Source organism: Diadema setosum, chromosome 1, assembly GCF_964275005.1.
Source record: "Diadema setosum chromosome 1, eeDiaSeto1, whole genome shotgun sequence".
NCBI lineage: Eukaryota > Metazoa > Echinodermata > Echinoidea > Diadematoida > Diadematidae > Diadema > Diadema setosum.
The window spans coordinates 22,102,785-22,121,336 of record NC_092685.1 but is presented as its reverse complement, the minus strand read 5'-3'; the positions used below and the strand labels follow the sequence as shown (position 1 = coordinate 22,121,336).

Below are 18,552 nucleotides of genomic sequence, written 5' to 3'. Positions count from 1 at the left end.
GCATGGGTCTGCAAAGGTAGCCTATAATGTACTGGAATTTACGGTGAGCCCCGAAAAAAATTCAATTCAAAATCTAACGGTCAATAAAAATGTACTAAATGTTACCTTCCACTTTCAATACTTTATGGGAGTTTCTAAAATGATACTCTCTTCAACATACCACTGCATTTATACAACTCTTCATTTGAGGCATGCAAATGGGATTCCCTACCTGTAAGTATACCTGAAGTACAAGTGCATCAGTCACTTATCAATCCGATTCTCACGTACCGTCATCCTTGAGTGTTTTGAGGTGCTCATGATGGCCGTCGAAATTGCCACTGGCTAAAACTTAATTCTATATTTATGTTTTCCTATAAATGGTGACAAAATAATAGAGACATTTGAGATGGCCACGCTTTCGTATTTGAAATATTCAAGATTGCTGCCAAAGTAGCCATCAAATCTATACAACTTCTTTAAAAGATGAAAATCTGACATTTATGCAAAACAGACGAAAAACGTACCAACAATAGTAATCTATACAGCTTTTTGAAAAGATGAGAGTCTGACATTTATGCAAAAAAAAGACATATAAATTGCTTTCAAAATGGCCGTCAAGATGACTCCAAAGATGTGAATTTAACCTACGGTGTACAACAAGTTGAATTATTTGACGCGTCAAAACAGCTAAACAGCCTTTTTTTTTTAAAGATGAATAAAGTCTGACATTTATGCAGAGTTTATTCATCTTTTATATGCAAAAGAAAAAAAAAGAGACGTAAAAATTGCTTTCAAAATGGCCGTCAAGATGACTCCGGAGATGTGAAGTTAGCCTACGATGTAGTTGTATGAAATTGCTTGACGCGTCAAAAAAGGTATAGGCCTATTCTGCGAAAGGTATAGGCCTATGTGGTAGAAATAGATTTTTTTTTTTCGGTTTAAAGATTTCCCAAATATTTCACCAAAAGTGTGTACCAGATCGTTGAACATCAATTCTAAAAAATGTTAGAATTCCCTCGTGTGGGAAGGGCATACCTCTTCTCCCTTTCGGTCCACCATTACTAGACTTAGTTCACATGAGCTTCCCATAAAATATGAAAATTAGAAAGTTCTAATGCTGCCATACGATTAACTTATTGGGACTTCTTGTCTGAATGCTCTCATGTACATTTGTAGTATATACGTTGCATGAATATACGTCAGCTTGGTGTGAATAGTCTCATAACAATATGTCGTATATCTATACAACTTCTAAATATGATATACGTAGTACAATTATATTTCGGTTTGCCTGAAAGCGGCCTCAATGCTGGCTGCTTCATTCCCCCTTACCCTCCCATAAAAGAGAAATGCCATGAAAATGGGTAAAAAATAATAATAAAGTGCGCAAATAGCATTCTACCAAACGAAAAAGTTTCGCTGGTATCCGAATGCTTCAGTCTAGCGATACCAAGTTCCTGCTCGAGCCACTTCTTGTTCGAAGGGTTTGTATACATAATTATAGTGCCGAACTCGAAGGCGTTCTACGTAAATAACATCACGCGCAAGACAATCCCCTCTTGCAATGTAGCTAATTATAAATTGGTTAAGTACAAGCGGGCACGTGATAAAAAGTACTGTCAAGGAAGTTGCGATATTGCAAAAAACAGAACAAAACAACTCCCCCCCCCCCCAAAAAAAAAAAAAAAAAAAAAAAAAAAACGCCGGCAACCTCAGATACTCTCGGACTGTGAAGCATGTTTTTCTTTTTTCTTTTTCGAAAGAAAAGGGGGAAAATAGAATGAGACAGATAACGAGTGAAAACACGGCCGAAGCCAGTGAGGTATAATGATAATAATAAAGAAAAAATAGATGAATTGAAGCCAGACAGATAAACTTGATAACGAGAGAGAAAAATCTGACATCCCGTGGTTTAAAAGCGATACCTTACATCCGATCGCACTTGCGTCTGTACTTCTCCTTCACCATCGACCCTGCTATAGAAATGTCACGACGTGAAGGATTTTAGCTAGGGAGGTCAGCTGATCTACTTCAACGGGCCAGTTTATGAACTCTCTTTTACAACTGGTTCGAAATCAAATAAAACAAAGTTAAGAATGCGTATAGTTGCACATGCAGAACTATTGTTTAAGTTTTAGCAGAAGATATAATTTTCTCAAAGGGGACAATGGTTATTCTTTTATACTGTTTATGTATATGGATATACTAATGTGGAAAAAAGAGAAAACGCACATGCTGATTTCAACTTATATGAACATGTTGTTAACTATATCTCTAAAAATGAAAGCGTTAAATGTAAGCTGATTACGTAAAGTTGGATAAAATACCAAACTTTCTCCGTATTCTCAAATAGGTCCTATCATAATATACAAATGTATAGTATATGAATAGACAAGTATATATATATATATATATATATATATATATATATATATACATAAAGATATACATGTATATAATATGTGTGTCTGTGTGTCTGCGTGAGTGGGTAATGGTATTTAAACACGCCTCTATGAGAAATGAAATATTTTGTTTCAGTATTAAACACAAAACATTCTCTTATGATAGTTTTTCTTTTCAATAAAAGACTATCTTTGGAAACTTTTTGTAAACTGACTGCTTTACTTTGTCGGTTGTTTGTGAACAAAATAAATGAATTAGCTGTAGAGTATACAGGTATAACCTACGAGGATTAACCATTGATGAAGTCAAAAAGCATGACATTGACGTAAATTGGGGAATGTCTCAATATAAATGTGGACATTATAACGTTTCCTTTCCTAAGCAATTTGTGCAAGATATAGATGTTTTGAATGGATAGTAATAGCGCCACGTGAAAGGAATAAAAAAAAAGAGGGTGATACTCAATTGCTCCTCCTCATAATGTAGTTAAAGTATTCCGGAACTAAACTCGTTAAATCAAACATTCCTCGTGCGTTATCCTGAGAGTGACATGTCGGTGATACTGTTATCATTGGATATTTCGTAGAGGGCCAAAGTTAAAAGAGTTGCTGTGCCGTCAACTTTAAAGAAACAGAGCGCGCGCGTGTTATCTGTGGCTTCAGCATGCACGCCACCCTTCCGTGGCGCGCGGCGGATGTAGGCTCTTAGCTCGCACCCGAGCATGGAGGATGTGTCCTCAAATTAAGTTAGCGGGTCGCGGATGTCATCGCTTCTCCCTGCGTCCACCTCGATTATTGCGCGGAACAGCCCTCTCGGGTTGCCATCCTATACTAGTACTTGCTGTAAAGCCGCTATTCTGGCGATCTGATGAGCGTACGTGCCAACTGCGCTCGCTAAGCGCAGGAGAGCAGGAATAATGTGCGCTCGATGGAAAGAGGTGCTCACTGCGCGGAGCTCGCGGCAACTTGCCACAATTGATCAGCACTGAGAGGAGCGGTGCGTCGAACAGGTCTGCCATGATCTACTGCCAGAGAAGTCTTCCCGTCAGAATAACCAGACAGCGAACGCGAACGACTACAGCGGGACGTGATTATTTCAAAAGTTTAGACGATATATCCTTCGTGACGGCGGCAACCAGCTATGTAACGGGGACGTCTGCGGTTTGGCAAACCTGCAGAAGGCAACCTGAAACTTGGCCGCTCTTTCATATGCTCGGAAATCATTTCTTGAGGACGATTTAACTCAAGGCATTTCCTATCTTATATCGTCAGCTTATTACGCTGTAGGAAAACAGAACAGCCTTGGAGACGACAGAAGAACTGTGGTAGACTGCTGTGCACCACAAAACGATGTCAAGGTTCAGATGCCTTAGCCTACCACTAGCAACATCAACGGCTGGACGTAGATGCCGGGCTGGAGCAATACACGGATTAACGGTCAGCTTGGAGCTACTCTAGGTGACAGGACACCAGAGCTGCTAACGATCAACCCTTCCTGACCGGAGCAGGCGTTGACATCTCTGACACCATCAGCGGGACTGATGGAAAACGTTCTTTATTGCTCAGAATGAGTGGTGTCTTTTGTCTTTGACAGTCATCGAGATTCAAACGTACTTCCCGGAATTCACTATGCAGTACTTTGGATACGTTCCCTCCATGATATCTGGGCTTCTAGCTCAGTATCTCTTCCTCATCGGGTTGATGCTGCACCACGACTTCGCAAATGCAATTCCCCAAGGTGAGATGCCCCGGTCTAGTTTCTTTAATGTGCCTATATCTGGACCATCAATCTTTGACAAACATTATTTTTATTATACCATAATCTCTATACGAGAAGGTCATCATATTATACAGATACCTGTAAGTAATGCTACAGCTAGTCAAACAACGTAGGGTGTGAACTTCTGAAGCAGAAGACGTTTTATGAATTTTCTTCTTGATTTTTATGTACCCATAATCTTCTACAAAAACGCGACCACATTTCTTTCACGTGCACTAAGCCAAACTGGGAGGGAACGCAAATTCTCTATAATCGAGCGCCGCCAATGCCAATACGTAATTGCCGCTTGGGTTTCTTCCGCCAAAGTGCTATTTTCAAAATCTCGAACGTCCCCTGGAAAGACCTGATTATCCCAAGGAAGGTTCGTGGGCGATAATTGGGAACATAGAATTATGATAGGGGAGAATTTGCCCTCATTCGACGCTGCAAGAATTCACTCGTGGTGCTTGCACCCTGATAGCGCGCAGCTTGCCTCTGAGAAACCTTGAATCACCGCGACCAAGTCGCTACTAAGCCCCGATTGAAAGCAGAACTTTGGCAGGTGTTTTCTCTTTTTCAATTCGTCAGCTTGATGAAGAGCTAAAGGAATGAAACTTTGAATGACTGTGATTACTTCTGCCATTATGCATTGATGTTTCTTCCCTCTGCTTTTGTTAATCCTCAGGTTGAGACGTCTTCTTTATGTCAGAGCAGAGAGATACGCTCGAACAGAATGATATTGATTCAAATATCCATCCACTGGTACAGAGAAAAAAAAAACGAAAAATTGAAAATAAAACCTTTACCTGGACACAGTTCGGGTTGTTTCTACGACCAAACCTTTGCCCTCTTTTGTGAAATGTTGCACGTACATGGTCGATGCTGATGGCTATCTTTCTCCTCATCATTCTAGTGTTATTGTGATGTGCAATGTCAGGTTCTGCTCAGGTGTGCTGCTTCTGCTCCCAGCTTCTGTTGCCCAATCAACAATGTGATAATCGTTCGCACATCTTTCGAGATCCCGGTCGCAACGAGAAGTGGATGTTATGAGTATGACACAATGGTTGTCGTGTCTAGTAGTACATTCATTTTCCTCCATCTAGTCCATCTATAACTGTGTTGCATCTATCATTTTATTTGGTCAGAGGTTGCTCCGTCTTTTACACCCGTGTGTGTACTCGTGCGCTACCCCAGCTTCAGTTAGCCAACACACCTGTAAATAGGCTGCGTTCGGAAATATTATATAATTTTAATAAGAAATATTTAAGGTTGTGCAAAATTTTACAGCTTCTATTGACTTAAGCTCATGATTGCTTCATTACACTGCCCCCAAGGGTTTCATATCGCATCCTTTAGCGTACCTCTTTCATTAAGTGTAAGTCACGATATTCGGGTTCCAACACACAAACACGGCAAAGATTTTATGAGGAATTGTCACTAAAGCATGCGTCAGATATTTGTTATTCCGTTGGAGGCTTTGTTACCGTTCTTGGAAAGGGCGGGGAAAGCTGCTGTGTATAATGACCTCAATTGCTCGTTTAACTGACGCATCGAACACGTCAGATAGTCATTATTTCTTTGCAATTGAGGATCAGAATCGGATAGAAAAATAACAAATATTAGACGTTCATCCTCAAAAATCAGACCTTAACTTTAGTCGCTGCTAATTGGGTAAATATCGCTGTGATAAAATTGTCAATGTTGTGAAATCATTAAGGCTTGCAGAGTTGAAATGAAATCTGAAAGTATTGCTAATTTAGACAATTTAGGAACAAACAACGTGAAGTATATCCTCAATGTAGGACTAGTGTGTTTGTTTTGTAAATTAGGTAGTGAAGTGATTCATTTGTCAAAACTTCGGTCCTATCGCTGTCTTCTTTCGGACAGGTTACTTTTAAACTGTCCTAACTTGTCATGATTAATTGTCCGTTACAATCGTCATTTTGTGATCGCATGCAGAAACTTTTTCAAAGTTTTCAACAATTCAAGCATCTCCCAGACAGCTTCAAGACAAAGGTGGAGAGGTAAACACGTAGTGGACGAAGTGGTCTTCTAGGCTTTGCTCCGTAATGAGAATCCTCAATGCCACATCTAGATCAAGTACGAAGAGAAACTTCAGGCATTTCAAGTTCAAGTTAATTTTTATTTTTCTCCATCTCAACATAATCAATACCATATCATATCCACAGTGTACATGAAAGTAAAGAATTTCAGCATAAGTAATCAATAAAAGGGGGTACATTATACTTTAGAAGGGGATCATACCTAAGCATTAAAGTGATAAAAACACATTAATCGGAGGATGGAGATGGGAGACCCACTGAAAAGCGAAGCTTGTAGATTGTGGGCCCCAGTTAGAGTTTTTTTTTTTCAATGTACTTACAAATAAGAGGAAAATATTCGTGGTCACCAAAACCAATTCATGTTGACTGCATATTAACAAATTAACAATTAACAAATTAAACATGAATATATACATAAGTTTGTATAGTTTCATGGGGGCTGATACACTAAATAAAACGCATACATCCAGCAGAGACGAGAGGTTAACTTTTTCGGAACTTTAGTCCACTGCGGAGAAAGCTTGCATGGGCCAGTTATGGAACTAGAGACAGACAGACAAACTGACAGATAGATAGAGGAGGAGACAAAATAGGGCAAAGACTTCTTCAAAGAAAACTAATTTCACTCGAACACATATAACCAGGACTTTGTTAAAGACGTTGGCTGATTTGCATAAAAACATTTCGTATTACAAGAACGCAAAGCAAATCGAAGTATGAATACTGATGAAAGTTAGTGATTCCCATTAAAGATTCGACTCCAGCTCGTTTTGAATGCGCGTAAGACAGAACATCACAGAAATATCCTGAGGAAATCATTAAAAAGAGTTTTCTGCCGAGGGTACAGAGATTAAAGATGATTCAAAACCGCAATCGGTATGATAGTGAGGGTACACAAATTACGCCACACTCACATACCGTGATGCTATTATGACACCATCATCATGGGATATGCTTTGTTAGTTAACAGTGACCAAAGTTTCTGATTTCCTTCGAATCACTGAGCTGGGAATTTGGCATTTGTACTTTTTCCATGCAAAACATAATTGTCTTGAAAAGTGAGATCACCTTTAAAGCCGTTTTTTTTTTTTTTTTTTTTTTTGGCCCACTGCCACCTGGGCAAAGCGAAACAACGATATTCAGCAAGATGCGTCCAAATTCACCGGCACATGTCAGAAACGGAAACATTTAGATAAACATCCCTTGCGAGCTCAGTGGCACCACTGAGGCACCGGAAGCTGCCCTGCAGCCGTTGAGCAGCATTCAGTCGAGCAAACTGGGTTAGTTAACTTCTGTCAAAAAACTTTCCATGTTCCTGCATGGCCGATGGGGGGGGGGGGGGGTATCCGGAGGGGAAAAGTCACAGGAAAGCTAGTTGAAAAACTAATAAACATTTTCAGTGGTTTGTAAGCAGTAGCTGATTTTTCATAATTCTCTGTTAAATGATTTCGTAGTTTGAATGCCCACATTGTGAGCACTGACTCACAAACTTACTTGTCCTATAAGAGGCAAGAAAGAATGGAGCATGTACTACATGCCCATAGTATGTGTATTGCTCCGTTACAGCCGAACACTTCAGCAAGTGTGTTTTGCTGGCCCTATATAGCTGCCAAAATATATACAATAACTCATTGATGGCATGGCTTGGCAGAATGAAGTAATCGTGTTTGTCTTTATATAATGACAATCATTGCTAATAGAAACAATATTAACAATCATCATGTCAACAATAATAGTAATGATCATGATAATGATGATGATAATGGAAATTATAAAAAAAAGTAATAATTCTTACAATAAGAGTATGTTAATCATGATGATAAAAATCATATTCATATATTGTGTAAATGAAAAGCTAAAATTTGTAGTGCTGCAGCCGCTGTAAACTATAGCGACACATCCACTTATGCACTTGGGTCAAGATGGACATTGTGGGTATGATTAATATGTCTTATGCAAAGATATGAACCAAGAAAGTATTGCATTCAATGACTCGAACCCGAACCGCCGATCTCGGGACCTAGAGCCTTGAGCCTTACCACAGTGCTCCGATCAATGATGCGATAAGAGCCAATGCTCAGGGTACACTATTTATTTAAACATGCGAAGTTTAGACATTACGAGGGGTGATAGGTGTCGCAGTGTTAAATCATTAATCAACAACATAATAAAGTGAATACATTGCTTTCAATCAACCACATATTAGACTTGTGAATGACTCACTCATTTTGTGTGAGAATGGTTTCTTCGGCGTCGTTCAGCCTACATGAAGAATATTCAAAATTCAAAGTCTGCCGTCGATAATCCTTTGTATTCTTTGGGTGCCGATTGGCACAGAAAACCCAAATGATGATGTTGTACACAAATTCCCTGGCACGGAAAGATTTAGGAACAAACAATGAATCGAATGTACAACATTTTTACTCATTAGTCACCTTGACGAATTGGTATGAGTCAGGTCATGCTCATGGCCAAAATGTTTCGCTAACAAAGCCTGAAGTTGACTCTCGCTCACAGTAAATGGTTGATGAGCAATACGGAAGAACTGTAGAGAACCACCAGTTCATTGAATGAGTTTCATTTTTTTTTTGGTCACCCGAAGTGTCACCATAAAATATTATACCATTACGTTCAGAATACCACTTCATTGACGATGCTCTGTGGACTCCTGAAATAGCTGACAGGGGATAGACGGCACAGCGAAACCGGCGACCCAAAGCTTTCCGCTTCCTCTCTGCTCAGACAAACTAATGGCCGAATGTTTGCTCTCTGCGAGATTCAAGCTGCCAGATGCATTCGTAGAGCGGTTTGATCCCAAATTCATGGTAAAGTTTGCAGCCACTATATACGACCATGCGTGACTCCATAGTTAAAGGGAAGGTGTTCCGACTGTCTGCAAATTATTTCACTTCTGAGAATGATAATCTTTTTTTTTTTTAATGGCTTCATGAGTGTACAAGAAAATAATAGGAGTTCCACCTGGCTAGTGTCTGAAAGGGATTCGTGGCTAGTTAATATACAGAGTCTGCATTTACCAATGTATGTAACTACTATTTCAATACTTCACAATTCAGCCGGATATGATTTTAAAACATTTCCTCTAAGGTGCTTATACTCCAAAATGAACACTTTTCCTTCCTGTGGCCGTTTTAACGCCACTGATGTGAATCCGTTAGTATGATAATGTGCATGCATCGTTGACGGGCATGGCCTCTACGTATAACACATATTATTACAGTCAGTACATGGATATTTATTCTGAGGTGTATACCATGTATACAGGAAACTGAAAAAGACATCCAGAAAAACTGCGCCATTCAGAGATAGAATATGAAGCATAACAATTGAAGTTGCAGATCAGAGTTTTCCTTATAGACGTTTCATAATTGTGCTTTATTCCGATATAAGAAGTTATCGTTTCGCAGTGGTCTTTAAAGTAAAAAAAAAGAAGAAGAAGAAGAAGAAGAGTAATCAGATAAAAGAACATGCCATTTGACTACACAGTTTACAAATGACATAGTAGAAGGCGGCTTCATAACGAATTGTTAGGACTAGTAAGGGTAATTTTACTGAACACCAATCCTATAAATCTGGGATATTGTGATGCCCTATAGGCCCGAATTCAGTCACGAAGGTGGTACAGTGTTGAAACCATGGTTTAAACCATGGACAAAGACCATAGTTTTGTATGGGGCGCCAAGTGTCGCATGGCCTATATCGTTACGAAATCAGTCTTTTTTTTTCATTTCGTCGACGAAATGTTCATTGATTTCGTAACGACCCTTACGAAAAAGTCCTGTGGTACTCCTGTGGTAATTACCACAGGACGGTACCACAGGACAGTACCACAGGAAAGTACCACAGGACAGTACCACAGGACAGTACCACAGGAATTGTCCTGTGGTATTTTGGGACATACCACAGGACAGTACCACAAGAATTCCTGTGGTATTTTGGGACGTACCACAGGGCAGTACCACAGGAAAGTACCACAGGACCGGTACCACAGAACAGTACCACAGGACAGTACCACAGGAATTCCTGTGGTATTTTGGGACGTACCACAGGGCAGTACCACAGGAAATCCTGTGGTATTTTGGGACGTACCGCAGGGCAGTACCACAGGACTAGTACCACAGAACATTACCACAGGAACTGTCCTGTGGTATTTTGGGACAGTACCACAGGGCAGTACCACACAGCATTTCCATGGTACCACAGGAGAGTACCACACAGGATAGATCGAAAAAAAAATCTGGGAGAATTTTAGTCACATATCAAGGAATATTCCTGATAGGTGAGTGATGGATTTCAGGACAAACATGGCCCTACAATAACCTGTCCTACTCCTAACATATAACCTCAAACGAGAGTCTAATGGCCAATTGCCAATATAGTCCTATAATAGATCTATATAGTCATATTCTATTCCTAGGTAGCCATCGACTGTATCAGTACATATATATATGGCCGTCTATCCGTAAAGCATTAAGGCATGGTTACTAACTCGATTATACTTTATTATCAAGATATGAAATTACACTTTCATAACAATATCTATGATATTGGGAATAACATAACATAATTAGACAATCTTTCATAAAGTTCAAAGTAAGTTCCATCATTAATACTTTGACTTTTTAAGTCATATATGTATTTTCTAAAATCTAGAGTGCTTTTTATGAATATTCATGAGCTATGTAAAAATTTGTACCACAGGAGTACCACAGGAGTACCACAGGAGTAAAGTACCACAGAAGTCCTTATGAAATTTCTCATGCTTTACTTCAGCACTTTCACTAAATAGGTAATACTGTAGGAGTATAGGACAGGATAAGTAATGGCAAATCAATTGCTATAATTCACAGCATAACTCATCTATCAATTAATTGAGGAATATTAATGTGTGCTTTTCTGTTTGTATTTTTATAATAAATTTCAGTAGATTCTGCCTTACAATTTTCCTGTGTGGTAGTCCTGTGTGGTACTGCTGTTTGATATTCTCCTGATGTGATAGTCCTCTGGTATAAGATGTTAAGAAAAAAAAAAAGAATATCCCGTAGCATTTTTCTGTGGTACTTACGAATCTAATATGCTGTGTGGTACTTCTGTGTGGAATAACACCATATTATGATTTTCCTGTGGGATTTTGGACAGTTCCTGTGGTACTCTCCTGTTGTATACATCAAAAATTACCACAGGAATTCCTGTCGTACTGTCCTGTGGTACGTCCCAAAATACCACAGGACAAGTCATGTGGTACTGTCCTGTGGTACTATCCTGTGGTACTTTCCTGTGGTACTGTCCTGTGGTACTGCCCTGTGGTATACTGTCCTGTGGTACGTCCCAAAATACCACAGGACAAGTCGTGTGGTACTGTCCTGTGGTACTATCCTGTGGTACTGCCTTGTGGTACTGTCCTGTGGTACGTCCCAAAATACCACAGGACAATTCCTGTGGTAACTGTCCTGTGGTATGTCCCAAAATACCACAGGACAAGTCGTGTGGTACTGTCCTGTGGTACTATCCTGTGGTACTGTCCTGTGGTACTGCCCTGTGGTACGTCCCAAAATACCACAGGACAAGTCGTGTGGTACTGTCCTGTGGTACTATCCTGTGGTACTTTCCTGTGGTACTGTCCTGTGGTACTGCCCTGTGGTACTGTCCTGTGGTACGTCCCAAAATACCACAGGACAATTAAGTCGTGTGGTACTGTCCTGTGGTACTATCCTGTGGTACTTTCTTGTGGTACTGCCCTGTGGTACTGTCCTGTGGTACGTCCCAAAATACCACAGGACAAGTCGTGTGGTACTGTCCTGTGGTACTGTCCTGTGGTACTGCCCTGTGGTACGTCCCAAAATACCACAGGACAAGTCGTGTGGTACTGTCCTGTGGTACTATCCTGTGGTACTTTCCTGTGGTACTGCTCTGTGGTACTGTCCTGTGGTACGTCCCAAAATACCACAGGACAAGTCGTGAGGTACTGTCCTGTGGTACTATCCTGTGGTACTGTCCTGTGGTATGTCCCAAAATACCACAGGACAATTCCTGTGGTACTGTCCTGTGGAACTGCCCTGTGGTACTGCCCTGTGGTTCGTCCTAAAATACCACAGAACAAGTCGTGTGGTACGTCCTGTGGTACTATCCTGTGGTACTTTCCTGTTGTACTCTCCTATGGTACGTCCCAAAATACCACAGGACAATTCATGCGGTACTGTCCTGTGGTACTGTCGTGTGGTATACGTCCCAAAATACCACAGGACAATTTGTGTGTATACTGCCTTGTGGTACTGTCCTGTGGTACTTTCCTGTGGTAATGTCCTGTGGTACTGCCCTGTGGTACATCCCAGAGTACCACACGAGCCTGTGACACAGTACCACACAGTTCCTGTGTTAACATATGTTTGTGTGGTACATTGTGTGGTACCAACCAGTACCACAGGGAGTACCACATGAGCCTGTAAAACAGTACCACACAGTTCCTGTGGTAACATTTATTTATGTGGTACATTGTGTGGTACTGACAAGTACTACAGGGAGTACCCTACAAGCCTGTGGTACAGTACCACACAGTTCCTGTGGTAACATTACAAGTGTGTGGTACATTGTGTGGTACCGACAAGTACCACAGGGAGTACCATAGGACTTTTTTGTTAGGGGAAATAATCAATGCGACACTTGGCGCCCCATACAAAACTACGGTCTTTGTCCATGGTTTAAACCATGGTTTCAATAAAATGTACCACCTTCTTGAATTCGGGCAACAGAGTTCGTACATGGCGCAACCTATCCTTTACATGTAGGAACCTACTATCTACACGGGCGCACCTGTTCTTGAGTCCTGGACGACATGCCCGTTATGTTCGCAATTCTACGTTAATCCCCGTGTCATAATCATCAGTCGTCACCGAGCGGCAGCAAAATGATTGCGTAAGCAAACACCTGTAAAGATTAATTGTGATGTAAGAAGCTTACCGCGTGGACGCCCTGTGGTATGAAGAAAAAGGAACTTAACGGTCAAACAGAAGGCCCCAAGTTCGAATTCCTATCTTAATGGTTATCATTATCATCATTATTATTGTTATCAAGATCATCATCGCCTAGTTTCCTTAAGTTGATATTAATGTAGACTTGTTCATAAACATAAATTTCAAAGTTGTGATACCGACATGACAATCTTTAGTTTATTTTCTTTTTCATTGTTTCGTCAGCGTGGCATTGTGATCCACGAGTTTGTGACTTTCATGATTCGTGCTGAAAAAAAAATAACGAACTTGCAATCAAACATAAAAAAGCACAAAAATATTGAGAGTTCAGTATATCAAAGTTTGTAGGTGTGACGTAATTGCGAGAAACATTCATCTTATACCGATGATTTTGACTGTTGCCGTAATCATGACAATCTGGTGGGTTAGGCATTGATTGTTTCTCCAGATCGCTTTAATCAATCATAGCCCGCTATATACTCCGAGATAATTATAATCAAATTCACTCTTAATGAAGCTAACAAGATGATTTCTAGCGACGCAGCGGTCCCAAATCGTCTGCATTTCTGATCAAAATCCTCGCAAAAGTACTTGGCAGACAATGGGGGGTTGACTGTAACTGGCATCGCGATCGCAATGACATATCGAAATCTCGTTAGCCGGGAGAGTATTGATACGCAATACAACAGATGGGTTCTCCGACTCATATGGAGGATACAAAGCTCCGTGCATGCTGTATCTGATAGGTGGCTCCTTGTTCGTGTGTACTTTGTGACTGGCGATATCGATGGATATGCTGGCAAAGCGATGATATGCTGTCATCTTATCTGCGCGTTCACAACCGTCGTGAATAGATAGCCTGAAATCTGCAGGTTATTGGTCATGCAGCATTCTACTCTACTCTCTGTGCCCTGCTTTTAAAGCAATGTTATCGTTGAGACGAGCAAGGTGTAGATTATGATTACTAGTATCATAAAGTATTTTCAAAGTGGCACATACAACTCCAGAATCGTATCATCATCAATAAGCTCAACTCAACAAGATATATGACCCACTATGTTTTTTTTGTTTGTTTGCTTGTTTGATTTATTTTTATTCCAACACAATTTCATACATAAATCAAAATTATTTTCAGTAATATCACATGGAATATCAGTAAGCAGATTACAAGTACATGATTCAAAGAAGGAAAATCGATGTGTAAATTAATTTCATTAACAAATTATAAATCGTATTACCAGTTTTCCAAATAATTATCTGAGAAATTATGCGGAAGATGTCATCTACTCAATCTATTAAAACTGTCGCGTTCTACACCCAGGGTTCTATAACACTCTTGTTAGAACCGGAATGGTTTTACTACAAGTTTTATGATTTGAGTTATTGGTATATGTATCATGTTGTCGTGCTCGATCTCCTCTATCTCTTTGTCAATTTCAAATTGCTTTCATTTTCAGTAAAATTGTAAACATTAAAACTACAAGGGCACTATTTTGCCCTATATTGAATTGGAGCAATGCTTATAAATCTACCCACTTTTGATTAAATGACATTTTTTGTTTCATGAAATTGATTGTTTTGTTTTGTTTTTATTTTATATCAGAACGACATAGTGCCCTTTTGGTTCTCAGCTGACGCACGGAAGTTGAGGCTGAGTAGTAATTCTTGCATGCAATGCACCCACCAGACCACAGGATTATAATCAAAATACTGGGAATTTTCCTGACAAACAGGTTGACATTCAGTTTTTATAAATACTTGATATCATTTCCCCCTCCTTCCTCCTTTTCCCTCGCTCTTCTCCTCTCTCTTCATCTCTTTTTATCTCTCCCTGTATTTTCTCTTTATCTTTCCAATCGCTTGTAGTAGTGTAAATTTCATTATTTTAGCATCTTTTCTTTTTTTGTGCTGTAACGCTTTCTGTACGTATTGTCCGTCTGAGATACGAATTTTCTCCATGAGAGCTCCCACTCCTTTTGGCGAGCGGTACGCAAAAGTATAACGCGGCCGCGGCTCTTCGGTGAGCCCTCGTAACAATGAGACTTCACTCGACTTTGATAAAGCACAAGTTCACCTTCATGCACATGTGGATTGAGATAATACAGCAATATCAGTAGATCACATGAGTAAAAGTTTTAGGAAAACAGAGGAAAACCGGACAATTCGTTCAAAAGTTATGATTTTTTAGAATTTAAGTGCCGCCATCACTGGATGAGAAGACTACTACAGCTTTTGATGTCATGTGTGTAGAAAGAAAATATATAAAGAAAATGTAAAGAAAATTGAACATATTTTCTCTTTCAATTTGTTCGTGATTGTATAACTGTTATTGATGAGTGTGTCTTTTATTGTGTAAGATGTATTTACATCTTTTTCCCCAATATACATGAGTAATTCTGTTCAAAAATACAATCCGACACGAAGACTACGTTCATCATCAGATGCATTCTTACTCCAAACACCCAGAGTAAAACATGGGTATGGTGATCGTGCTTTTTCCGTTATGGGACCAAAATTGTGGAATCAGTTACCTCTTCAGTTAAGGGAACTGTCATCTACAGAGTCATTCAAATCCAAACTTAAAACTTATCTGTTCCTTTCATACTGAGGACTGTAATTGCTGTATGTCATTAATATTGGATCAATGTTGTATTTTTAATTGATATATGTTGTATTCTTTATTTGGTATATATTTGCTTTTGTTTACCATTATCTTCTTTGTTGAAATGTTTGAATATGTATATGCATGTAAATAGTTTTTCATTTTTGAAGCGCCATGAGCACTGAAAAGTGGACCTGTGCGCTATACAAGTAGCCACTATTATTATTATTATTATTATTATTATTCTCACAATGACATAATAAAAGAGCAACTGACTTGCCTCTTTCAGAAGGCGGTGACTGTTTTCCTAAAATTTTCACAGATGTGTTCTACTGATATTGCTGCATTCACTTAATCCCCACCACATGTTGAGGTGAACATGTCCTTTAATTCGTAATGGTGCGGAAGTGGTCTCATGAGCAGATGACAGTGTCGATGTCGATAGGACAATAGAGGGTGATTGCCTATGATGAAAGCACATTAAATTTGTATTTCTCCACGTTCTTTGCAAAGTACTTTCACTATTTCATCCAGAGGTTATATGTATCTATCATTTTTTATGCTTTACTTTTTATCAAAGGGTGTTGTTCGCATATTCAATTCAATTTATTTTCACCAAAAAAGCAATACATAATATTTTATCAGCCTGATTTAAACAAAAGTCTCTCTCTCATAATAATAATAATAAAGGACATTTATATCGCACAGCTACTATAATGATAAACTCTACTGCGCTCTATAAAGCAGTGATACACTTTTAGAATTATTGTGAATGAGTACCTTCTTTTCAGACCGAGGATAGTACCTAGAGTAACCACAGAAATCTTACTGCAGGATTCGGTTTCTAGGTTAAGACGTATTTTCATAGGATTTGTGTGTTTGTGTGTGTGTGTGTGTGTGTGTGTGTGGGTGTGTGTGTGTGTGTGTGTGTGTGTGTGTGTGTGTGTGTTTGTCTTTGAGTGCATCTTATTGAACTTGTAGCACTGCATCTGTTATATTTAATCCAGCGCTGATACATGTGTAATCAACTTTCAGAGTGTTGTAGAAGTTTGATGTAATCTTACCGTTATCAATGATCGTCGAGCCTTAGAAACTAACCTCTTTAGCTGCCATTGCTTCTTCTGTCTCACAAAATAATGCTGTTTAAATTACGTATATTACAGGTATCATCAACAATCCCCGTCCGTCGCCCCATTTTCAAAACATACGCATATATCGGAGCCCGTAAACATAGTCCGCTCTTGGGAACATAAACAAAGCCAAGAGTTTTCTCTCGCAGCATCACTTCGCCAGCCCTGAATCCTACCTTCCTCAGAGCACTTCGGCTGAACAGATGCCAAACTGTCCGGCACCGGCTTAGCCACGGTTTCAGGCTCTTGGCGGATGTATGAACTTTCCCTCGTGTTGACGTCCTCTGTAACCCTTTCCCAACCTTATAAAGTCTTTGTCCCGCTTCAGACAGTAATAACAACAACAATGCACTACTGTATTGAGCGTGTTACAATTACTACATTCAACATAAATCAGCTTGGCCGTATAAGGAATGACAGTATCGTTTTGAAGGGGTAATGACGGTAGATTTGCTTTTTAACTAAACATTACTTTCCTATTCTTTTTCTGACTGGCTAAACACAGCTGCCCGTATTGCCTAATACAGATGTCAGCGCCATATCAAGCGCTTGATGTGCACAAGGTTAATCGCGATTTATTCATCGTGCTCCCTTTATGCACTGTACAGATTCGACCCGTTTAGAAGATAACTATCTCGATCAAAGTGAGATATCATACAGAAATAGTTGGAGAAACACCTTTTTGATCGATGACGCAAGGATACAGTTAACCATGTGCAAGTTACGCAGCCGGCTGGCGCCAGTCTTGCTAAAAATTTTCCGTGTCCCCCAAACGATGGAAGGCTGAAGTTTTGCACTGATATTAGTTCGTCAGCGTTAGATCGAATAGAATCGCGCTCTCTCTTCTTTTTTAATCATTTGCGAAGTTTGGACCAGTGCCACGCGAAGAGCCGGAGCTTGACCCCGCGGGCAACATTTGTCACTCTTTGTGGATGTCTCACCTTGAAGTTTGTGGTTCTCGCGTGTTCTCATTTCACCCGCACGGAGCGGAGAAGCGCCTACACTCTTTCCCTTACCCCTTACCCCCCTCCCCTATATCAGTGATTTTATTAAAGGACCTGCAACTCCTCTCGGGAATATCATCACAAGGTCCCCATCAGTGTAGCCATGGATGCAAAATCCACCATGTCTTCCACATTTTCAAAAGAATTGATTCCTTTGGTCCCACAGGCAACATCCTACGTGAAGCCAAATTAATTTCCTCCGATTGTGCCCTTGTCTAATGCTAATAGTCGATCTTAATAGCTAAAGGGTTGTCGTAGTCTATAGTTTATAGAGGGAAACTCCACCTTGATGATTCCGTCAAGCACGGGGAAGAGATATGCGAGATGCTGATACTTTCGTTTGTATTTATTATTTCTCATCTAATATTTGCTCATTATACATACATCGTGTGTTGGTTTGAAAGGCTATAGGCCCTGATGTGATGTGGTTCTGTAATCTGCTTTAGATCTAAAAGCCCACGGACACAACTTGGAGCTACATTCCACAAACAATCTGGGAGGAATTCCTCGGACTTTTCTTTTTGCTCTTGAACCGAATATCTTCACCATTTTGACAAATACCCTTTCTTCCCCAAAAGCAGTTAAGCATGACATGGAGTTGCTGCAGATTCTGAAGTGCCAGCA

At 39.9% G+C, this 18,552-nt stretch overlaps 1 protein-coding gene across 1 annotated transcript in view; it reads left to right on the top strand.

The window, feature by feature from the left end:
- Positions 1 to 3,956: 3,956 nt before the first annotated feature.
- Positions 3,957 to 18,552, top strand: part of LOC140228342 (uncharacterized) — a 29,704-nt gene continuing 15,108 nt past the window's right edge. The window contains exon 1 of the mRNA XM_072308572.1: positions 3,957 to 4,122. Coding sequence (XP_072164673.1) covers positions 4,014 to 4,122 — 109 coding nt within the window. The 5' untranslated portion in view covers positions 3,957 to 4,013. The remainder of the gene's footprint in view (positions 4,123 to 18,552) is intronic.